Source organism: Spermophilus citellus, assembly GCF_964194105.1.
Source record: "Spermophilus citellus genome assembly, chromosome: 7".
NCBI classification, from domain to species: domain Eukaryota; kingdom Metazoa; phylum Chordata; class Mammalia; order Rodentia; family Sciuridae; genus Spermophilus; species Spermophilus citellus.
The window spans coordinates 85,728,356-85,754,358 of record NC_138188.1 but is presented as its reverse complement, the minus strand read 5'-3'; the positions used below and the strand labels follow the sequence as shown (position 1 = coordinate 85,754,358).

The 26,003-nt window shown below is 36.2% G+C and overlaps 1 protein-coding gene across 11 annotated transcripts in view; it reads left to right on the top strand.

Annotated features, from left to right (window-relative positions):
- ABI3BP (ABI family member 3 binding protein) overlaps positions 1–26,003 on the top strand; it is a 256,615-nt gene that overhangs the window by 98,870 nt on the left and 131,742 nt on the right. For all 11 annotated transcript variants that reach the window (XM_081301600.1, XM_081301593.1, XM_081301601.1 and 8 more), the window contains exons 5-9: positions 1,899–2,080; positions 2,647–2,702; positions 12,496–12,544; positions 15,626–15,697; positions 16,382–16,474. In XM_081301600.1, coding sequence (XP_081157726.1) covers positions 1,899–2,080; positions 2,647–2,702; positions 12,496–12,544; positions 15,626–15,697; positions 16,382–16,474 — 452 coding nt within the window. The remainder of the gene's footprint in view (positions 1–1,898; positions 2,081–2,646; positions 2,703–12,495; positions 12,545–15,625; positions 15,698–16,381; positions 16,475–26,003) is intronic.

The window sequence follows — 26,003 nt, the reverse complement described above, 5'->3', positions numbered from 1 at the left end:
ATCCACTTGTTAAGGATTTAGTCTTTAATGTAACTACTAACCAAAAATATGTGAACAAATTTGTACCTGAATATGAATTTTAAAAATTTGATAGTACAAAAGGATATTCAATGAATGTGAATTTCCTTCCCATTTCCTGATCCCTAGTCCTTAGGCATCCGCTGGCGTAGTTTCCTAAGCATTCTTCCAGATCTAGTCTGTGCATGTGTGAGACTGTCTTTCTTTCCTTTTAAAAACATAATGGTAACATGATACTTGCTAGTTTGTACCTTGCTTTTTTTTTTTGCTTAATATATCTAGTTTTGACAACTGTTGACAGTATAAAAACTTTGTAAAACCTTTAATGATCTAATGTGTAAATTTTTGCATTTGCCTTTAAATATCTGATTTATTTTAATAATTTTTGAGTCTATACTATTTGTAAGCAGTATGTGTTAATAAATTTAATTATTAATAAAAAGGCAACTTGGATAGATTAAAAAAAACAAGAACTACTTGGAGAAATTGAAGAACATCAAAATAAATTTAGTCCTTCAAGGGTGCGTAATAAATATTTTTAGCATGAGTAAATGAGTGACTTTCTAAAGCTTGATATAAGCTTAATTTTCATTTATCTAATTTTGATGGGGTGGAAAGTGAGGCATTCATATTAAATTCTTGAGAAAAAATTAAAGATGAAAGAAAGAACCAAATGCCTGTTTCCATCATCACAAATAGCAGCTGTTATTTTATTTCATTTACTTAAAATATTTACCTTAAAAAGCAGATAAAGTTTAACTAATGCCATTTATATCTCCCTCTGCTCTTTGGGAGACAAAGCACAATTATAAATGTTGGAATCTTCCAGTATTTTTTCTCAATTTATAATACTAGGAACAATAATAGTAACATTTCATGTGATAGTTTAACATTTCTGTGGATGACATGAAACTATATGCTTTATTCTGCAATTTGCTGTCTTCATTCTCTATATTATTTGCTGTCCTAGTTCCTTCATTCCCATTACTGTGTGCAGTAGTCATGAAACGCCCTTTCCTGCTCTGCCTCACTTAGGCTGTGTAAAGTAGAGCCAGAGCAGCTTTTCTTTATGTTGTGGTTCTGCCACTGCCCGTGGCACTGGGCCAGTTAAGTGATTGTTCTGAAACTCAGTCTTCACACTTATGATAGAGGATTAATAATTTCTACCACTTAAGATGTGTTTGTGACAAATAAATGAGGAAGCATATGTAAAACAGGATGTAGTAATGGTGCAAATAATGGTGGTGGAGATTACATATTTGACAGATCTAACTCAGAGTATAAAGAGACTCTAAGCAAAGCCCCCATAATAACAGTACTCTTGAGTTTGCATTATGTTTTCCCATTGTACCCTTAACTTGGCTATTGCTCTTAATTCTCTTTTGTAACAATAAATTTATTTCACTCTTAAATTGTAGTCCAGGATACATCTTAGAGTCTTGGGCTCATCTTAAAAAATTGAATTTTATTACCTTTAAGATACTCTCCTTGGAATTAAAAGCCTTAAATTTATAAAATTATTAAACTATGATATCAAGTATTTATAAAATGACACCTATATTCTTCTCCATAATCAGAAAAGAGTGAATGATGTTTTCCAACTTCATTTTCTAAAGTTGCAAATAACAGATCTGAGAATTATGGATTCTATCAGATCATAAATGGCTATTATATGGACCCCCCAACTTGCAATTTGAAATTAAAAACATAAGCACATGTTGAGCTTTTTTTTCATATTCTCTGCAAGTTTTTAAAAACCTGAACAGTCCAATATTAAATATAGTTTTCTGAGTTGATTGAAGTCTGAGATACATTAAGAAACTTGAAATTCTATTGTGACTTTCCATGTGATTTTAAGGTATTATATTTTGGTTCAACAGATTTTACACAATTCGCTATAGAGAAAAGGATAAGGAAAAAAAATGGATTTTTCAGCTCTGTCCAGCCACTGAAACAATTGTGGAAAATTTAAAGCCCAACACAGTTTATGAATTTGGAGTAAAAGACAACGTGGAAGGGGGAATTTGGAGTAAGATTTTTAATCACAAGACTATTATAGGAAGTAAGTATATGGAATTGTTTGTTTCAGTAAGATTTTTGTAATTTTTTTCTTTTTTTCCTTAATTATCTATTTTTAGTTATTGCATGATATGAAATGAGTTAATTTTCATGTTCTAGTACTTAAGAAAATGCAAAAAGAATAGAATTTAAGTATTTACATTTCAAAATCTTTATTTAATAATGATTTTTTTAAATAAGCAGTTTAAAAAATTGATGTCTCTACTGATGTGATAGGCCCTTGTAACATATTTTGCTGACCAGTGAATACAACTGAGCCAGTAATAATAATAATGTTGTTGTTGTTGTTGTTATTATTATTATTACTACAAATGTTTAGAATGGAAAGATAGACCAGCAGAAGTGGATATAAAAATATTTGGGAGAACCCTCAGTTTTCTTCTAGTTATCCTTTCATTAAAACTTAATTGGAATCAATATTTAAAAGGCTAGGATGTAATATAATATGCCCAAGATAGAGCATGAGTTGTAGTCATTTTCATAATGATGGGCTGAAATTGATTTGGGAGCAAGAATTAAAATAATGTCATTTCCCCCCTTTTTTGTCAGGTAAAAACAAAGTAAATGGGAAAATCCAGAGTACTTATGACCAAGTCCACACAGTGGTATGTACCAGTTCACTTTTAAGAATTTTTTAAAAATTATCTGCATTGTATTTTTATTTAAATAAGGAAAGAGTCCAGTTAGGAATTACTGAAACTGGGTTAACTGATTAGCAATGGAGAAATGGATAAAGTGCTTAATGTTTTAGGAATTAGCTTCTTTTTCTGAGAACTATGATTCCAAATTATCTCTAATTTGTTTGAAGCTCTAAAATTCTGAAATTTTCATATAGTCATTCTGTTATTTTAATATTCTAGGTATTTTTAGGTAATGCTTCTTCTATCATGTGGATTGTTTTTTAATATAACACTTCAAAAGCCAATTGATTGGTCCATGCTCTAGGTACATTGCTAAAGTTGAAATCTTTCTTTTTTTACTTTCTATCACTTCCTACTTAAAGTAGCCAACCTTTTCAAAATGAAAAAGCAATCAGTTTGTTTTTAAAACATGCCCAGCTTCAGTTCAGTACTGTAAATATTTGTGTGGTTTGTGAGCCAGGCATTTTTCTCTCCTGTCTCCAGTCTAGATAGCCTTTTTTGTCTCACTTGAGCAAATATTTTTTTTTCACAGTCTGCTCTGGGACACATCATATCAGTTATGCACTACTTAGTATAATGTAAGCCATTGATACAGCCATATAGAGATGTTTGCATTTCAAATCACAGGTCCAATTGTAAAGCAAGAACATTATGTTACTGACCAGGATGAGGAGTTACTTTGGTAAGAACAGGAAAATTTAGTGCTGGCTTTGTTTCTTATGTATTGTAAGTATCCAGCCTGTGAAATATCCTACAGTTGAATGAATTCAGAAGCTCTCATCATGGGTGAAAATTTGCTCTTCAATGTATAACACGATCTGTCTGGATGGTTATCTTTTTATGTCTAATTAAATAGTTCACAGAATACTCCATTGATCATGTAGCCCAGGGGTGATGGGGTGGGGGAGTACATGCTTAGGAGGACTCTTTTTCTTTCTTTTTTTTTTTTCTTTTTGGTTTGTATTTGGTGCTGGGGATCAAACCCAGGGTTTCCCCTGTTAAAAACAAACAAACAAAACAAAACACAGGATCTACCATCCCTAACCCAGAAGGAGGATTCTTTTCAGTGACAGAAAATGGTCTTGGATAAAATAGGACTGAGAATTAATCCTGATAAGACAAGTTGTTTCTATGGTTTCAGTTGGCAGAAAAACGTGTTTACTATGAAATTCTTATCAAATAATAATTACAAGCATTACATTATTATGATTGCCAGGAAACTATTTTGATGTTGCATCAGTAAATTTTGTGTTCCTGTGACGAAAATATCTGACAAGAGCAACCTAAAAGAGGGAAAGTTTATTTTGAGCTCAAGATTTTAGAGGTTCAGTCCATGGTTGGCTGACTTCATGGCTTGGGGCCTAAGATGTGGCAGAAGAAAGCTACCAGCTCATGGCAGCCAAGAGACAGAAAAAAGAAGGGTTCAGACCATGTCCTCAGTGGCCTACTTCTTCCACCATGCCCCAACTGCCTGCAGTTACCATCCAGGAGTTCATTAACATCATTAATCCATTAAATGGTTTAATCCATTGATGAGGTTACAACTCTATAATCTACTCATTTACCTCTGAACATTCTTACATTGTCTAACACATAGGTTGTTTTTGTTTGTTTGTTTGTTGTTGTTGTTGTTTGGTGAGGGATGAGGGCAGAAGGAACATTAAAAATCCAAACCATAACATACGTATTTCAAATCTCAATACAAGAAAGGGATTGAAGCTAAGTTCCCAGGCCTGGGTTTTTTCTTTTTCTATTTTTTTTCTTTTTAGGTTTTGCTATTTTTTTTCTTTTCTTTTTATTTCTTTCTTTTTTTAGGTTTTTCTATTTTCCTCACTGCTAAAATTTAAAAGTTCAGAATGTAAAAACAGTGGAAATGCATTAGCAAATTTATCCATAACAAATCTTATAAAGACTAGTATAAGATCATTTGTGTTCTGTTAAAACTTTAATTTTTTTTACTTTTTAAGATTTTTATTTTATTGGTACAAATTTATGGGGTTCAGTGTGATAATTTCATACATATGTACATTACATTATGATTAAACAAGAGAGTTAACATTTATAAGTCCTTAAAAATAAAAAAAATTTTTTGATTAGCATATAATAATTAAACAATATTATGAGGTACAATATGATATTTCAGTACAAGTATACAATATGTACTGGTCAAATTAGAGTCATTAATATGTGCATCATATTATCATTACTATGTATTTGGAGCTTTCGAACTCTTTTGTGTTTAATACGGTACTGTGAACTATGATCCTTCCACTATGCTGTAGAACCTTAGAGTACTCTGTATCCAAACTCCTACTGTATCCCCACCCTTCCTAACTTCCAGTAATTGTATTGCACATTCAGATTGACTTTTTAAAGCATCTATATATCAGAGAGAGCATGGTATTTGTGTGTTGAACTTAATTCACTTAACCTAATGTCTTCCGATTTCATCCATTTTGCTACAAATAATAGGTATCCTATTCATCATCTGTTTAATCAGTTTGTAGGCATTCAAGTTATTTCTGATTTTTTTATTTAAATAATGTTATAGTGAACTCATCATAAAGCTTTGTTCACATTTCTGATTTTTTCCTTAAAACAAATACCTAGAATTATCTATTAATAATTTTACATTTTTAGCCTTCCTAATATATATATAGTCAAATTTCTTTCCACTTTACCGTCTGTACCACTTTACCGTCTTGTCAGGAATATACCAGAGTGTATCTTCATATAATCCTCTCATTGCCAACATCATGTATTTCCATCACCAAAGCTTTCACCAATGTGATAGTTTTAAATTACCATTTCTCTGATGGCCGATAAATCTGTACTTTCTTCACTTGTTTATTAGACATTTGTGTTTTCCATTTAATGACCTTTATTGCAGTTCTTTGTTTATTGGACATTTTGTGATCTTTTTTATTGAATCATTTAAAGAGTTTATAGATTAAAGAACATTGATCCTTTATGATATCATCTAGAACACATATGTTATCAATTAATTTTGTTTTTTGGAATTTTTGAAGAAGACAAGTCTTAAAATTTGCTCAATTGAATTATTAGACTTTTCCATTGTCATATCTTCAGTTGTATTATATTTTAGAAAGCCTCTTCCTCTCCAGAGAGCACATAAGTATATTTCCATCCAATTTCTAGTTTTACAAATGGCTTTACTTTGCAATAATTAAACTCCAAACTATATGGATTCTATTTTACTATGGGGTGTGTGTGTGTGTGTGTGTGTGTGTGTGTGTGTGTATGTCTCGGATCAATCAGTATTGCATAGGAAAGATAAATCTGCTCTACTGCATATGTGGATTAATGTAATAGAATTGCTCTTTCATCCTCTTCTAGAACAGTCCTCATTCTTTGTTGTGAATGGTTTCCTAGGAAGAATAGCTTATCTCCAACCTTCTTGGCTGTCATGTTCCATCTTTCATGTGATTCAATGATGTCATTTTTTTTTCATTCCTTCTTTTCGGTTATCATATCCCAAAAAATTTTATTTATTTTGGCAGAATATTTCATTTAGTGTGAGTTACTCAGCAGAATTAGGAAAGCTGTTTGGCATTTTACTATGGAGTAACTTAATTTTTTCTCCTCATCATAAAGAGCCATGATAGGAAGGGTTAGGAAGAAACTTCCTGCATCTCTGACACACAGCCAAACATTTTATCACTTCAAGCTGTGAGGTGGAGCACCCGCAAGCAGCCAGCTCTGATGAGCTGTACTTTTAAACTCTTGGTTATTTCCAAAGGAAAACCCAAATTCATTGAAAAGATATATTTAGCCTTCTCTGTGAAGCTTTCTTTATGATTATTCTCAGAACAGCAGAAAAATAAACTGACATCTGTGCTCTTAGATGCTGTCAGACATGGTAAAGTTAAAAAGGAATTATGTGGGACAGCCTTCAGCCATCCTCTATGACCACATAGAATTGATTCTGAAAACCAGTTTGATACTTCAGAGGTATATTTCAGTCCAAATAAAGTCTGTGCCCAAATATTCACCCATGTCTTCTCTGAGACTGACTTTAGAAGGCAGTATTTCAAGAGATGTAAAATTAATTCCAGATGTTTTACTTTTTAAGGTCTCAAGCAAAAGATACATTGAAAAATGGGTTCATTCATTATACATTCTTACACCTAAATCTTATAAGCAGCAAAAACTCCTTGATACCTTCTTAAGGGGATTATTTGAAATGGGAAAAATTGTGTGAACTCTAGACCATCCTTTTTAAAAGATAAATAATATTTAGGTTAAAATTTTTGAATTGAATTTAAGGCACCCCATCTTATCCAGCTGATTACGTTATATATTGTAATTCATGTATCTAGTTGTGTTTTGCTGGTGAGTCCCAGTAGAGCTGTGGCAGAGATATGTAGCAGGATCTCTTCTGATGGGTCACTGCCTTTGTCCTACCAGTTGTTAAATACTTTGAGTATCACTCCTGCCTTCACCTCTGGAAAAATCAGAAAGAGTATATGCATAAACACAGCTGTATTCTTTGTAACAAACTGTATCACTTAAGATTGGTGTAATTAAGAAAGAAAAATACACTTACCGTGATATTTGAGCTATTTTTCCCTTCTTGAGAGTCTATTACCTTTTTTTGAAAAAAATATTTTTTTTAGTTGTAGATGGACACAATACCTTTATTTTATTTATTTTTATGTGGTGCCGAGGATCAAACCCAGTCCTCCCACATGCTAGGCAAGCACTCTACTACGGAGCCACAACCCCGGCCCCATCTATTACATTTTTTAAAAAACAAACGTTTACTATTAGAGGTTTTCTTATTTCAAGAAATAATATTAGAAAAATGAGTAAAATTTTAATACATTATCTCTTTTAAAAAATTTAGTTATCTAACTAGTTCATTAAAGAGAATCAATTTTTAAGTGAGTGGCACAATAGATTTTGAAATACAAATATAATTGATCAAAATCTCCTAGTGTTCTCCAAGATAGAACATTTATTTTCACTTTCTTTCTTCTATTCCAAATCCACCCATATTTTAAGAAGTCATATCTTTTATTGACAAAAATAAGTGTTACCAATGTTTAAAGTGTATCAACAGATGAGTCATGTCAATAAAAAGAATTGCCTTTTTAGTCCTACCCATACTTTAAGATTGTGCATCCTTCCACTCAACAATCCTTGTCTTAAGCAGGAACTTGAAAAATATATGTACACCAACCATATCATCAAAGGTATATGTCTCATCCCTTTTCTGCTGACAAGAAATTCTAAGACTATGAGAAGTAGAATGTTAGGTTCATTCTAGCCAGATTTTATATTTTATATTGAATCAGTATGTTTAATAACTTTCATTAGAACATCTGAAACACTGAATTATAACAAGCCCAAGTTCTCTCATGTGGTTTGGCTCTTTAGTAACTGAAATTTTATTTTGAGTAACCTTTAACCCCAAAGTGGACATTTCTCTTCTTTCTCGGGGCCTGAAAATAGTAACATCTACAATAAATATTTTGACACCACAAAATCTCCAAATAGACACACCTATAAAAAATAACATTCTCATTAATTTTATTAAACCTAATTTTTCAAACAATATCAGGAAGAAGTTAGTATACTGCAAGGTCAATTGAAATTTCCTCTGCTATGCAACTGTTGCGGCTGCTGTGCTTGTTTCTGAATAAGCATAGGCTTTCTCTAGCCATGACCAAAAAGCACACTAGATTTTTCTCAAGAGCATTTCACTTTACCACTTCAGCATTCTTTCCCCATTAATTGTCACCATCTGCATACTCAGTCACAACATCCAAGACAAACAGTAAAAGTAAGTTTTCTTAATCTCTCTGCTCAAGGGAAGTATGGTTGTAAAGGGACAGGTATCTAGAAAAGTAGAAACAGATAACATATCTCTTATAGGGCAGCAGGTAAATATATTAACTTTCTGGCATATAATAAGTATTTTAAAAATACTTGCTAAATGAAGGAAAGGGTGAGAACTGTTGGAGGAAGTAGTGACAGATGATTACAGTAAGCCTAGGGGTTAGAAAGCTACAGAACAAAGAGAGTCAGTGAGAAACTGCTTAAGAATTGCTTCAGAGGTAGTGTCCATGGAGAGTGGTGTTGTGCCGATGCCATGTGTCTTACTAGATCTGTTTTGTGTTGCCATAACAATATTACAGACTGAGTAATTTACAAAGAACAGAGATTGATTATAAAATTCTAGAGACTATGAAGTCCAAGATCAGGGAGCTGGCATCTGGTGAGGGCCATCATCACATGGTGGAAGGCAGAAGGGCAGGAGAGCATACCTAAAAGGTGGAAGGAGCCAGGCTCTTCCTTTTTTCAGGAACCCATTCTAGTGTTAACTAACCAACTCCCCAGGTAATGGTGACCTAATTTCCTCTTAAAGTTCCCACTGTTGCATTGGAATTACATTTCTATCACATGAACTTTGAAGGACAAATTCAAGCTATAGCACCATAATAGCCCAAACTGCATGGCAGCCTGCAGAACTTTCACTCCCTCTTCCCCCTGCAACCTTCTCACCATCTGTACCTGTGACTCTAATGCACAATGAACAATAGGTGTCTTTTTAAAAATATTGTACATCAAATTCAAATAAAATCAGGTAGTGATTGTTTAAACATTGCTATCTTAAAAGGTATCACACTATTTCATTTTTTGGAAGGTTCAGGTTATAGATATTTCCTTAAACATTAATAGCACATGGAAAGGATGCACCTTGTGGATTTCTATTTGGGGATTTTAGATTCTTTGGCAGAGATGTATGAGGTAGCAGGACTTTCCTGATGCCCTTTAAAAACATTACCTTTTGCTATACAGCTACTCAGGAGGCCAAGGAGGAAAATCTCAAGTTCAAGGCCAGCCTCAGCTACTTAGAAGATCCTGTCTCAAAATAAAACCTAAAATTGACCACAGATATAGCCCAAAGGGTTCAATCCTCAGTACTGGGGAGAGGAAGGGGAGGAACCTACCTATTGAGATGTAGCTATCTAGTGTCAGAGCACCTTTGAATTGCAGATTAGATAAGACAGCAATTGTAGGTCTAGAAAGAATTGCATTCTGCAGCTAAATGATTTCCTTATTTTTGGCAGCACAAATTGTACCTGTAGTCTTGTCATCAAGTTACTAGAACATTGGTCTGTACTCAACTAAGAACTCAGAAACTGTTCCATTCATGTGAAGAGTAAAATATTTTCCATTTGTCCTTGTCGAAAAATTGTTTGTCTTAAATTAATCATTACATCACAGGCAATAAAATTGGAGTAATACAATTCAAAGGCTACAAACACAGCCACGTGTAGGCATTTCTGCTATAATGTGTTAGGTGTTTCTGAAAAACTTCACATTCTGCAGAACATGTACTAAGTGACAGGATTTGTAGGGCAAATATAGGGTACACCATTCAAAAACTTTTGTAACTGTAGCCACAGACCTACCAAAAATGACCCTTGGTACCTAGAAAGGTAATGTATCTCCCCCACCAGGAGGCTTTCATGTAACTGGAAGTTGCTATACCAGTCATTTAAAATTCTCAGAGGGTTGAACTCAAGAGAAGAGATCACTAGTATCTGGGGAAGTGAGCCAGAAGGACAGAGGCAGAGGGGGAATGAGGAGATGTTTTAGTCAAACAGCAAGAATACATTTTTGAGAATTAATTCACAGAAAGATGACCATAATTACTAATAACATGTAATTCAACATTGCTAAAAATAAGTATCAAATGACTCATACCCCATAAAAGGATAAGTAAGGTAGTTAGACAAGTTAATTAGCTTGATTTAATCACTCTTTGTTGTATGGTTTTATCAAAATGTTACATTGTGTCTCCTAAATATATACATGTAATTATGAAAAAACCAAAAATATAAGTAGCAAAAATAAATGCTAATGGTTTTAATATAAAAAAATTCTTAGAAGTGGTAGAAACCGTATACCTGCGGCACTTTTCCTGAAGTTTCATAGGTAAGAAGTAGATAGTGCAGGTAGAGGGGAGCCAGGTAGACTGATTTTAAGGGGGACACAAGAATATAATATGCAATGAGCCTGTCTGTCCTCTCCAGAAAAGGATTCGTGTGGAAATGCTCACAAAATCTTTCTATGGTGAAGCAGAGAGGGGTCTTCCTAGAAGTACAACCTTCAAACTGAGAATCTTTTTTTTCCCATTAAAGGTTATTCTTCTATTCCTCCTCTTCTACTCCCTTTGGAAAAAAAAAATCATGTCTAAATTGTATTTAAATCATTCCCCTATTCACCAGAAGTGCACAAGCTAAGTTGCCACATAGAAGCATATGTGGTAGCTGAACAGACTATAGATTAAGGTAACTTTGACTGATTGGAAATGTAATTCACCTTGTAAGGAATCTGGCATACATGAAGGTATGCAAGACAAAAATCACTATTAGCTTATAAGAAATAACTACTGTTAAAAATAACAAAACTATGATGTCTTTCCTTTTTTGACTTTTGTCTCTGTATTTGCTATAAAATTGCAACATACCATGTATGCATATTTGTATTCTTTGTATTTATTCATAATCTGCATATTTTTGCAGTTTATTAAATAGAAGTAAACACTTAGACCATATAATTTATTTAATAAAACCTCTATTTTTGGAAACTAACGTTGTTTTAAACTATGGTATTAAACAACCTTATGTGTAAAGAATTATCTCTATCTGATTAATTCCTTAGACTGAGGAGGAAATTGCTAGGTAAATGAGTACAGATACCTCTTTGCAAAAATTACCTGATGGTAGTAAACTTTTTGTGGTTTTTAAACATAAGTACCTTAATACAAGAAAAATAGGCTGGTATTATGGCCCTTCTTCAACATGGGCATACAATTCATTAAAATGATAGCATGTAAATAACTCTCTTGCTCACAACTGTAAACCCCTATTTGCTCAGTATCTCATGTTCACCACATGCTTCACAATCAACAGGTCTGTTACATGGTATGTCTACATCATAAACACAAGTTAGACCAGGTACCAAAAATTCAAGGACCTTTCAGCTCACCTCTGACCTCTCACATGTATTTGCTGCCCTTCTCTTTGTGTGTCTACACGTAGCTCTCGTCTGTTTTATCCTTGGCTCCTGATTTTGTCTTGCAGCGACTCTGCTTTAAAGCATAAACCTAGTGCCAGCCAGTGTATGGTGTCAAAACCTTCAGTGGGACCTCTGATGCAATTTGGGTGAGGGGAGGAAGTATAGTCCTCTAGGATGTGCCCTTCTAATTCTGAAGTCCCTTGTGTATAAGTAGGTGCAGAATGGTTGAATACAGGCTTTAAGGTAAGAACTGTCTGGACCTAAGTCCCAGCTCTGCCTTCTCAGGCAATAAAGGCTTGGTTCCAGGAGCTCAAAGAGGTTGTAGTGCCTGTAGTAATAGCAGCTACAACAGGGTGTGCTTGAACAATGGTAGCTTAGCATCTTTTTGAGAGGCAATATAAAGACAGAACTTGGCTCCTCAAGTCAAATGAAAATAAACCTATATTCAACATAGAGGAATTAGTTTCTGTCCCTTGCAATTTTTAACTAAATGAGAATTCTGAATAAATTGCTGCCATCAATCCTTTGGATAATTATTGTGGAAACCAGGTGAATCCAATAAAATAGAGGCAGATGTGGGTAGTAAAGATCTATACAGTCACTATTAAACCTGCTTGACAGAATTCATTAAAGACAAGGAAGGACTATTTCTTTAGGTCATGAGAACTGATATGGAAGCTGATTTTTATTCCTCTCTTTTCAGCCAGCGTATGTCCCAAAGAAGCTAATCCCAATAACAATCATCAAACAAGGTAATTAGTCTGCTCTCTGGGTACCTAAGAACTAGTTTTAATATACTTTTAAACAAAAATAATTATATATTTTCTCAAACACTCTGATTTCTGCTTTTCAGAAAAAGTTTGAAGAAACTAGTATGGTCTAGTAAATTAGCACTTAATAGGTAATTTGGGCTCTTGTACCAATATGCAAAACCTTGAGCACAACTCTGGACAAAGCAACCATAACAAGTATTAATTTTTTTTTTCTTTTTTTTTAATTTATTTATTTATTTATTTATTTATTTATTTATTGGTTGTTCACAACATTACAAAGCTCTTGACATATCATATTTCATACATTAGATTGAAGTGGGATATGAACTCCCAATTTTATCCCAAATGCAGATTGTAGAATCACGTCGGTTATACATCCACAATTTTACATAATGCCCTATTAGTAATTGCTGTATTCTGCTACCTTTCCTATCCCCTACTATCCCCTCTCCCCTTCCCTCCCATCTTCTCTCTCTACCCCCTCTACTGTAATTCATTTCTCCCCCTTGTATTTTTTCCCCTTTCCCCTCACTTCTTTTGTATGTAATTTTGTATAGCAATGAGGGTCTCCCTTCATTTCCATGCAATTTCCCTTTTCTCTCTCTTTCCCTCCCATCTCATGTCTCTGTTTAAAGTTAATCTTTTCTTCCTGCTCTTCCTCCCTACTCTGTTCATAGTTGCTCTCATTATATCAAAGAAGACATTTGGTATTTGTTTTTTAGGGATTGGCTAGCTTCACTAAGCATAATCTGCTCTAGTGCCATCCATTTCCCTGCACATTCCATGATTTTGTCATTTTTTAGTGCTGCGTAATATTCCATTGTGTATAAATGCCACATTTTTTTATCCATTCATCTGTTGAAGGGCATCTGGGTTGGTTCCACAGTCTAGCTATTGTGAATTGTGCTGCTATGAACATCGATGTGGCAGTATCCCTGTAGCATGCTCTTTTAAGGTCTTCAGGGAATAGTCCGAGAAGGGCAATAGCAGGGTCAAATGGTGGTTCCATTCCCAGCTTTCCCAGGAATCTTCAAACTGCTTTCCAAATTGGCCGCACCAATTTGCAGGATCTACAAAGAAACTACTAGAACTAATAAATGAATTCAGCAAAGTGGAAGGATATAAAATCAACACGCATAAATCAAAGGCATTTCTGTATATCAGCGACAAAACTTCTGAAATGGAAATGAGGAAAAACACTCCATTCACAATATCCTCAAAAAAAATAAAATACTTGGGAATCAACCTAACAAAAGAGGTGAAAGATTTATACAATGGAAACTACAGAACCCTAAAGAGAGAAGTAGAAGAAGATCTTAGAAGATGGAAAAATATACCCTGTTCATGGATAGGCAGAACTAACATCATCAAAATGGCGATATTACCAAAAGTTCTCTATAGGTTTAATGCAATGCCAATCAAAATCCCAACGGCATTTCTTGTAGAAATAGATAAAGCAATTATGAAATTCATATGGAAAAATAAAAGACCCAGAATAGCAAAAGCAATTCTAAGAAGGAAGTGTGAATCAGGTGGTATAGCAATACCAGATTTCAAACTATATTACAGAGCAATAGTAACAAAAACAGCATGGTACTGATACCAAAACAGGCGGGTGGACCAATGGTATCGAATAGAGGACACAGAGACTAATCCACAAAGTTACAACTATCTTATATTTGATAAAGGGGCTAAAAGCATGCAATGGAGGAAGGATAGCATCTTCAACAAATGGTGTTGGGAAAACTGGAAATCCATATGCAACAAAATGAAACTGAATCCCTTTCTCTCACCATGCACAAAAGTTAACTCAAAATGGATCAAGGAGCTTGATATCAAATCAGAGACTCTGCGTCTGATAGAAGAAAAAGTTGGCTCCGATCTACATATAGTGGGGTCGGGCTCCAAATTCCTTAATAGGACGCCCATAGCACAAGAGTTAATAACAAGAATCAACAAATGGGACTTACTTAAACTAAAAACTTTTTCTCAGCAAGGGAAACAATAAAAGAGGTAAATAGAGAGCCTACATCCTGGGAACAAAATTTTACCCCCCACACCTCCGATAGAGCCCTAATATCCAGAATGTACAAAGAACTCAAAAAATTAAACAATAAGATAACAAATAACCCAATCAACAAATGGGCCAAGGACCTGAACAGACACTTCTCAGAGGAGGATATACAATCAATCAACAAGTACATGAAAAAATGCTCACCATCTCTAGCAGTCAGAGAAATGCAAATCAAAACCACCCTAAGATACCATCTCACTCCAGTAAGATTGGCAGCCACTATGAAGTCAAACAACAACAAGTGCTGGTGAGGATGTGGGGAAAAGGGTACACTTGTACATTGCTGGTGGGACTGCAAATTGGTGCGGCCAATTTGGAAAGTATTAAATTTTTAGAAGTCACTTAAGTATGTGGAGCTTAATTCAGGATTAAGATATCATGCATAAAGAAAGCCATTAATAGAACATTTACATTAAGATGTGAAATGAAAACTGATTTATTGGTCACTTAGGGAAAGTAAAGATGTTCAGGTTTTAAGAATTATGTATATTTCAGTATCCAATTGTTTTTGTTTTGACTTTGTTTTTCGAGTTATTAAAATGATTCCATTATTTCCAGAAAAGTTCTTGATAGAAAAGATGAATCCTTAAATAGTTCTTCTTTTAAGAAAACAAAATATCCTAAGTGTACTTTCAAAACAGGGTCAGTTAGAATTGAAATTATCTCTGCTTCAGGCTACATTTTGTTCTAGTTTTAATTGACCTGGGGAAAAGGCAGTTTTCAGGGAGTAGAGATACAAAGGAAATCTTCCAGTAATTAGAATGGAACACTTTATGATAGAATAATATCCTTTCGTTACCTAAAGGCAGAGGTATTTAGGTAATCCTCCTGCTGGCTGTGTAGCCAGCCCACTGAATTGTTTTTTATTAACTGATAAACTTGGATTAGGATATTCACAGGACAGATGGCTTCACATTATTAACTCCTTACTGCTTCCTCTTTTGTTTTGTTTATCTCAACTCACTATTTCTTTTGTATTTCAACAGTGATTCAGAATGTTACTCACAAGGCTTCCACTAAATCCCCAGATAAGACTCCCTATGGAGGACCAATACTAGGTGAGTCAACCTTGAAACCCATATCTAGAATCAGCAGCTTAGACTGTCTTTTAATAATAGGGCCCTGAAGGAGTTTTGCACAGTGAGCAGAGCTGTTAAATTGTCAGTCTATTTCCTATCACTGTGTACCATCCTGACCTGTGTGCCTTCTAGGCTAGCAGCCAAGAGACACTGCCTTTATCATGGTGTGTTCAAGAAGAATCTTTAGCCCATTCCCAGTGGGAATGATGGTGTTCATCCTACGTGCCCACAGGGTTGTTTGAAGTTACATGGGAGTCTTTCTTGTATTGAACTGCTCTTTTAAAAGTCACTGTCATTGGGTTGGGGATGTAGCTTTGTGGTAAAATGTTTGCCAAGCATGTAGGATGACCTGGGTTTAATCCCTATGACTACCAAAAAAAAATCATTGATAATAATCTTGGTTCATCACACATCTTAAACAGACATTTTATAATTTTTTAATCTATAGATTAAATCCAGAGGATTTCAGTAGTTCAGTTCTAAAAATGGGAAACACTCTATTTCAAAGGTATGATCATATTTTCTCCCAACATTTTAAATTTGAGGTCAAAACTGACTAACCAAAATAAACACTAAGCTTCATATTCTAGTACCTGGTGTTCTGAGCTTTATGTCATGATTGATTGTCTTCCCCCTATCTTATTTATATCTATTTCTTTGCAGTTCACCTTATTATACCAGGTCCTAATGACACCACTGTAAAACTTCCTACATCCATTATGTTTGAGATTTCAGATGCAATCAAGACACAATTAGGTAAGCAGCAAAACTCTACATTGACTTTTCAATGACTGAGTACTAGTACTGACTCAGGATTCTTAGGATATTCCAGGAATCTTGCAAATGAGATGTTTGATGGCAAAGTAAAAACCAGGAGCAAGGAGGTTGGAGTGTTAGAGATATTCATACAAGTCACATTCTGTTACAAATATAAATATTTAACTATAAATGTTATATTTATATGAATGTATTTACATATGTTTTATAAACTCATTAAACTATGCTATCAAAGGGCCACAAGATATAGTCAATGAGAACTAATTTAAAGGTCAGATATATTAGAATTACTACACTTGAAATTGATATTGCTTCCTACTTCTAGAAAGAACTGAGTATGATTTCAGTGTTTAAAAACAAAACATAATTTTTGAAAATAGCAACAAAATCCACTAAAAGGGAGGCCAAGGAATAATTGTGGTGCTCTCTGGGCACCTTCTCCCTTTGAGTATCAAATTAGAGTTTTAAATGTCCCTGTAGAAGAGGATCTCAAACTTGTTTGAGGATCAGAAGCACTTGGTGGGCTTATAAACCTATAGACTGCTAGGACCCTGAGTTAATGATGAAGAGGATCTGGGGTGAGGTCTGGGAGTTTGCATTTTTAACAAGTTTCTAGGTAACTATGACACTACTGGTCCAGGGACCTCACTTTGAGAACCACCTCTCTGTCTCTGGAGAACATTTGGATTGTTGGCAAATGGGGAAGGAAACAACATTATGTGGTACCAACTGAACAAGACATAAAAGAGAAAATGTTTTCTCTGAGCTAAACGCTACCTAAGAACTTTAGCATTTAATATGAAATTGAAATAAGAAGTTGTGTGGATGAAGAAAAAACAGAAGCCCAAGCCCAAGTTTGGTAGCTTTCAATCAACAAATACTTATTAACATTACTCCATGCCTGAACTGCAAGTTCCTAGGAGCTATCATGGTGAGTTACACAAATTTATGCCTGCACATACTGGAACTTCAGACACTATACTTCAGGGGAAAGGTCACTTTTTCAACAATGGAGCAAAATTAAGTTAATGCTTTCTCTTTTTTAGTTGAGAGAGAGAAAACACATGACAAATGAGATATAACAAAAAGACTTATTTTAATAAAGTATTGTGGTAAGGAGGCAACATGATGGGATAGAGCCATCTATTCTCCATCAGACTGAACAAAAACAACAGGTCTGTAGCTGCCTGTTGAGGTGCATGACAGGGAGAGAGAGACTGGAATTTACTGAAGAGATAAAGGTGAGGTGAAACCTTGAGATTTTGTATAATAGACTATACTAAGAGAAAGAGTATACCAGAACCCTGTTGAATAGCAACACATCCAGGGGAAGAAAAGTATCCCCTTAGCCTAGGCATAAGGGAAAGAGAAGTCCCAGAGAGCTCCATTGGTACAGAATGCAGTCTAAATGCTGAAGAGAACTGGGATTGACAAAGAGCTGGTTTTAGTAATTCCCTGTATTTCCCCTGTAATCAGGAGCCATCTTAAGAAAAGTCTTACTGTCTGAGCTTAAACTCTTCTGGGGGACAGAAATCCTGGCATTTTCTACTTCAAGGACCCTGTAGCCATTTCATTAAGAGGCTTCAGCAAGTGGCCATCTCACTGGTTAATTTTGGCTTGGGGAGTGACTCTGACTCAGGCCTGCTTAGTTTATGGTGTAGGAAATGCACATGGCAATGCAAAAGGTGCTTCCCTATAAAATCAACGGTTTAGGTTTACATGCCTTCTGAATCCAGGAAGTGCAGCCTCATGTGGTTTCACGTGGGAGCCAGGTCTGGGGTCACCACGGTCAAGGGCAGCAGAGCTTGTGGATTCTGAATACTGCTGCTCCTTCCCAGCACAAGATAAAGACTCTCTGTGACTCCATCCCTCCTGTCTGCTCTCAGAGGTGTCTGGGTTCACATCACAGTGCTTGGGTAGGCCCAGCTGATGGACTGTGTAGAGTATAAATCAAAGAAGACAATCTTTGCCTGGTACATTTTGCATTGTATATGAGGGCTCTCTGCATCAATCATGCCCACATCTTATCAGATCACACATTGTTAACAGGACTGTGGGTATCACAGAGAGGGAACTGTGATCTCAGCCCATACCTCGCCCTGTGAAACACCAGTAATTGTAGCAGTGTACAAACTAAGAATAAGAGCTTCACAGTTGGAGCAACTGGTATCAGAATTGCTTTGCAGTAACAGATTCAATATCAATAGTACCTATGGAAACTCCCAACCACCTAATAAAGGCTTCCGCTCCCACTGTAGGAATAACCACAGGGTTCACCCAATACTGTGCTGTATATAGCAAACCTGTTCAAGTTTTCAGAGGGCCCTCACTCTTACAAGACCTATGAAAGAGTGCTTCCCTCAGATTCTTATACTGTATCCAGACCCACTTTTCACAGCCAAAAGAATCCATGGAGAGATTAAACTATAGAGTCTAATAGAAAATTAACTCAATATTGAACAACAAACCAATACTCTAAGATATGCTGTAAAGAGAAAACTGCTTACTAAGAAAGTCATCATACAAAAGTAGAAGAGCTATCCATATAAGCAGATGTGTAAATCTCAAAAACACAGGAAATATGAAAAGCAAGGTAATATGACACCTCCTAAAGTTCATAACTCCCTAGTAACAGATTCCAAAAATAATGAAGTGGATGAAATGCTAGATATGTATTTTAAAAGAATAATCCTAAGAAAGCTCAATGAAACCCAAGAAAATACAGATAAATGGTTAGATGAGTTGAGGAAGATAATGAGGAAAATTCAGTGAAGAGAGAGAGATTTTAAAAAGTAGCAAACAGAAATCCTAGAACTGAAAAGCGCAATAAATCTGATAAAAAATCTCTAATGAAAGCCATAAAATAGACTAGACCAGGCAGAAGAAAGAATATCAGGGATTAAAGGCAAGTACTTTGAAATTTCATACTCAAGCAAAAATAAGGAATGAAAAGAACATACAAGATCTCTGGAAGCCCTTAAAAAATCAAATTTTTCAGCCCATCAGCATTCCTAGTGGGAACTATAGGCAAATGATGTTAAAAAAACACTATTCAATGAAATAATAGTAGAAAATTTCCCAAATCTTGGGAAAGACATGGACATCCAGGTACAAGAGGCATTTAGAATAGATATAATCAGAATAAAAAGGACCTCTTCATGACATGTTAAATTGCCTAAAGTACAGAACAAAGAAATAACATTAAAATCTGTAAGAGAGAAGAAACAAGTTACATATAAAGGCAAACGCTTAAGATTAATAGCAGATTCCTCAAAAGAAATTCTAAATGCCAATATATCATGGGGTGATGTATCTCAAATCCTAAAATTTAAAATTCCAAACTACCAACCAAAATTACTATTCCTAGCAAGGCTTATTCTTCAGAATTGAAGAGAGAAATAAAGACCTGACATGATAAGTATAAACTAAGGGAATTTATGACCACTAGACCAGAATTACACAAAATGCTTAAGAAAATCCTATAACCAGAAGAAAAAAAAAAATCACCATTGTGCCGGGCTGACTGATTCCTGCGGCCTGCCCCGCGGCTACAGAAGGCGGGACACCGCAGAGAAGCGATTAATTAGCAAGCAGGGAGAAAAGTGGCTGCGATTCGGTGGATCCCCGCGGGCCAAGCCCGCACTGACCCCCGGGTTGAGTACTGGATTTCAGACGGGGAAGGAAGCGGTACAGTCCTATCCCCCACAACGGAAACTCCACCTAGGCAATCAGCGGCCACCATCTTGGAGAGCTGAAGTATCCACCGCCACTCTCCGACAGACTGCAACAATAACAGGTCTGTGTCACTCAGCCAATCCCCCATACATCAGGGAATTCGCATAAAATATCTCCTAGGCTTTCCGGGGGAGGGAGTATCAGATTGAGGATGCATAAAGACTAGGGGAAAACTAGAGACACCTGACCTTCAACTCCCTCTCCCATCAGCAGCCAAAACGAAACCTGTCTAGCCAGCGCTGGGGGAGGGGCAAGCAGTGCCAGGGATCCCAATAGCCAATTGTGCGACCACGGAGATCAAGGCTGACTGATTCGCCCGGCCTTCCCCGAGACTACAGAAGGCGGGGCGCCGCAGAGAAGCGATTAATTAGCAAGCAGGGAGAAAAGTGGCTGCGATTCTGTGGAATCCTGCCGGATGAGCCCGCACTGACCCCGGGCTGATTACAGGATTTCAGAGGGGGAAGGAAGCGGTACAGTTCTATCCCCCACAACGGAAACAAAACAATAGAGTGCCGGGGTTCCCAATAGCCACCCTCCACACCCAACAAACGGCAGGCCCAGAGTTCAGTTTGAACTGCCGAGAGCCATCACTCAGGGGAAATCTGGTCTAGCAGGAGAAACCAAGACTAGCAGGAGAAACCAGGGGACTAGAGGCCAGGCCCTCGAGACTGGGCGGCTGGAAACCGCAGGCCCGCCGGCGACAGTTCACCCACTGCCCGCGTAACTGGGCGGTAGGAGAACGCCCGCCTGCAGGCTACCGACGGCAGGATGGGGTACCTAGAGATTGCCCGCCCACCGGCCACAGCCGGCCCGCTGCCCGCGCGACTGGGCGGCTGGAGTCCACCCACCCGCAGGCGACCGATCACCCACCCGCTGCCTGAGATACTGGGCGGCTGGAGACTGCCCGCCTGCCTCGACGGGGAGCTGAAACCAAACAGAGACAGTCCAGTCACACAGCCCCATTAGGACACCCCAGCAAGGAGCCTGGGGCCCGTCATAGCAGAGTAGTGACATCACTGGAGCTCGGCCGTCGGAATTCCTTCCCAGCAGAATCCACATTAGCAGGCACAGTTTAACAACACAAAGAAGAAACAACAGAGTAATACAGAACCAAAACAAATCTATAGAAGAGAGCAGAAACACTGGAAAGTAACGTGGACAAACTGAGAAAACAAGGGAAAAAAGGAATACAAACAATGCAGGACAACTTAATTCTACAGGAGGACATAGAAACATCAGAAGCAGGGATAGGGAAAGAACTCAAGGCATAACTAACTCGAATGGAAAGGAATATTAGAGAAGACGTGAGACAGCAAGTCCAAGCAATAAAAGTATATTTTGAAAATGAATTAAACAAACAAATGCAAATGGCAAAGAACGAGCTCTACCAGGAGATAGGGATCTTAAAAAAAATCAAACAATAATCCTAGAATTGCAGGAAAATATAAACCAAATTAAAAACTCAAACGAGAATATTACAAATAGACTTGATCAAGTACAAGTCAGAACATCAGATAATGAAGACAAGGTTTATCAACTTGAAAAGTATATAGTCAACACAGAAAAGATGCTTAAATCCCACGAGCAATCTATTCAAGAGATATGGGATGTCATAAAAAAAAACAAATTTGAGGGTCATCGGGATAGAAGAAGGCACAGAGATTCAAACCAAAGGAATGGACAGCATATTAAATGAAATAATTCTAGAAAACCTCCCAGAGATGAAAGATGAAATGGATTGCCAAATCCTGGAAGCCTACAGGACCCCAAACATTCAAAACCATAATAGACCAACTCGAAGACATTTAATTATGAAGATAACCAACGTACAGAACAAGGAGAGAATATTAAAAGCTACGAGAAAAAGGAGGCAGATTACATTCAGGGGTAAACCAATTAGGTTAACGACTGATTTCTCATCACAGACTTTGAAAGCGAGAGGATCCTGGAACAATGTATTTCAAACGCTGAAAAATAATGGATTCCAACCAAGAATACTGTATCCAGCAAAATTAAGCTTCAGATTTGACAATGAAATTAAAATCTTTCACGATAAACAAAAGCTAAAAGAATTTGCAGCAAGAAAACCAGCACTGCAAAGCATTTTGAGCAAAATACTACAAGAAGAAGAATTGAAAAATAGTGCCCAAAACTAACAGCAGGAGGTATCTCAGTAAAGGGGGAGGAAAATAACCTAAAAGTAAAACCAGCCAAACTAAAATAAATAAATAAAGAAGCATGACTGGAAGTAGAAATCATATTTCAATTGTAACCTTAAATGTTAATGGCCTAAACTCACCAATCAAGAGACATAGGCTAGTAACCTGGATCAAAAAAACAAATCCAACAATATGTTGCCTTCAGGAGACTCATATGATAGGAAAAGACATACACAGGCTGAAGGTAAAAGGTTGGGAAAAATCATACCACTCACATGGCCCTCGGAAGCAAGCAGGAGTGGCCATACTCATATCGAATAAAATCAACTTAAAAGGACACTATATCCTGTTAAAAGGAACCATCCACCAACAAGACATAACAATTATCAATTTGTATGCACCAAACAATGGAGCTGCAACGTCCATAAAACAAACTCTCCTCAAGTTCAAGAGTCAAATAGACCACAACACAATAATTATGGGTGACTTCAACACACCGCTCTCACCATTAGACAGATCCTCCAGACAAAAGCTGAATAAAGAAACTATAGAACTCAATGACACAATCAAGAACCTAGACTTAACCGACATATATAGAATATATCAACCATCATCAAGTGGATACACATTCTTCTCAGCAGCACATGGATCCTACTGAAAGATAGACCATATATTATGCCATAAGGCAACTCTTAGTAAGTATAAAGGCGTGGAGATAATACCATGCACCATATCTGATCACAATGGAATGAAATTGGAAATCAATGATAAAAGAAGGAAGGAAAAACCCTACATCACACAGAAAATGAACAATATGTTACTGAATGATCAATGGGTTACAGAAGACATAAAGGAGGAGATGAAAAAAATTCTTAGAGACAAATGATAATACAGACACAACATACCGGAATCTATGGGACACAATGAAAGCAGTTTTAAGAGGGAAATTCATTTCTTGGAGTTCTTTCCTCAAAAAAGAAAAAAACCAACAAATAAATGAACTCACACTACACCTCAAAAACCTAGAAAAGGAAGAGCAAAACAACAGCAAATGTAGTAGAAGACAAGAAATAATTAAAATTAGAGCAGAAATCAACGAAATTCAAACAAAAAAAAAACCATTGAAAAATTGATAAAACTAAAAGTTGGTTCTTTGAAAAAATAAATAAGATAGACAGGCCCTTAGCCATGCTTATGAAGAGAAGAAGGGAGAGAACTCAAATTACCAACATACGGGATGAAAAAGGCAATATCACAAAAGATACTACAGAAATACAGAAGATAATTAGAAAGTATTTTGAAACCCTATATTCCAATAAAATAGAAGATAGTGAAGATATCGATAAATTTCTTAAGGTATATGATCTGCCCAGATTGAGACAGGAAGACACACACAATTTAAACAGACCAATAACAAAGGAAGAAATAGAAGAAACCATTAAAAGACTACCAACCAAGAAAAGCCCTGGACCGGATGGGTATACAGCAGAATTCTACAAAACCTTCAAAGAAGAATTAATACCAATACTTTTCAAGCTATTTCAAGAAATAGAAAAAGAAGGAGCTCTTCCAAATTCATTCTATGAGGCCAACAACACTCTGATCCCAAAACCAGACAAAGACACTTCAAAGAAAGAAAACTACAGACCAATATCTCTAATGAACTTGGATGCAAAAATTCTCAATAAAATTCTGGCGAATCGAATACAAAAACATATCAAAAAACGTGTGCACCCTGATCAAGTAGGATTCATCCCTGGGATGCAAGGCTGGTTCAATATATGGAAATCAATAAATGCTATTCACCACATCAATAGACTTAAAGACAAGAACCATATGATCATCTTGATAGATGCAGAAAAAGCATTTGAAAAAGTACAGCATCCCTTTATGTTCAAAACATCAGAAAAACTAGGGATAACAGGAACTTACTTCAACATTGTAAAAGCTATATATGCTAAACTTCAGGCTAGCATCATCCTAAACGGAGAAAAACTGAAGGCATTCCCTCTAAAATCTGGAACAAGACAGGAATGCCCTCTATCACCACTTCTATTCAATTTAGTTCTCAAAGTACTAGCCAGAGCAATTAGACAGACAAAAGAAATTAAAGGCATAAAAATAGGAAAAGAAGAAATTTAATTATCGCTATTTGCGGATGACATGATAATATACTTAACAGACCCAAAAGGGTCTACAAAGAAGCTGCTAGAGTTAATAAATGAATTCAGCAAAGTGGCAGGTTATAAAATCAACATGCATAAATCAAAGGCATTACTGTATATCAGCAACAAAACCTCTGAAATGGAAATAAGGAAAACCACTCCATTCACAATGTCCTCAAAGAAAATAAGATACTTGGGAATCAACCTAACAAAAGAGGTGAAAGATTTATACAATGAAAACTACAGAACCCTAAAGAGAGAGAAAGAAGAAGATCTCAGAATATGGAAAAATGTACCCTGTTCATGGATAGGCAGAACTAACATCATCAAAATGGCGATATTACCCAAAGTTCTCTACAGGTTTAATGCGATGCCAATCAAAATCCCAACGGCATTTCTTGTAGAAATAGATAAAGCAATCATGAAATTCATATGGAAAAACAAAAGACCCAGAATAGCAAAAGCAATTCTAAGCAGGAAGTGTGAATCTGGAGGTATAGTGATACCAGAGTTCAAACTGTACTACAAAGCAATAGTAACAAAAACAGCATGGTACTGGTACCAAAACAGGCAGGTGGACCAATGGTACAGAATAGAGGACACAGAGACTAATCCACAAAGTTACAACTATCTTATATTTGATAAAGGGGCTAAAAACATGCAATGGAGGAAGGATAGCATCTTCAACAAATGGTTCTAGGAAAATTGGAAATCCATATGCAACAAAATGAAATTGAATCCCTTTCTCTCGCCATCCACAAAAGTTAACTCAAAATGGATCAAGGAGCTAGATATCAAATCAGAGACACTGCGACTGATAGAAGAAAAAGTTGGCTATGATCTACATATTGTGGGGTCGGGCTCCAAATTCCTTAATAGGACGCCCATAGCCCAAGAGTTAGTAACAAGAATAAACAAATGGGACTTACTTAAACTAAAAAGTTTTTTCTCAGCAAGGGAAACAATAAAAGAGGTAAATAGAGAGCCTACATCCTGGGAACAAATTTTTACCCCTCACATCTCAGATAGAGCCCTAATATCCAGAATGTACAAAGAACTCAAAAAATTATACAATAAGATAACAAATAACCCAATCAACAAATGGGCCAAGGACCTGAACAGACACTTCTCAGAGGAGGACATACAATCAATCAACAAGTACATGAAAAAATGCTCACCATCTCTAGCAATCAGAGAAATGCAAATCAAAACCACCCTAAGATACCATCTCACTCCAGTAAGATTGGCAGCCATTATGAAGTCAAACAACAATAAGTGTTGGCGAGGATGTGGGGAAAAGGGTACACTTGTACACTGCTGGTGGGACTGCGAATTGGTGAGGCCAATTTGGAAAGCAGTATGGAGATTCCTGGGAAAGCCGGGAATGGATCCACCATTTGACCCAGCTATCGCCCTTCTCGGACTATTCCCTGAGGACCTTAAAAGAGC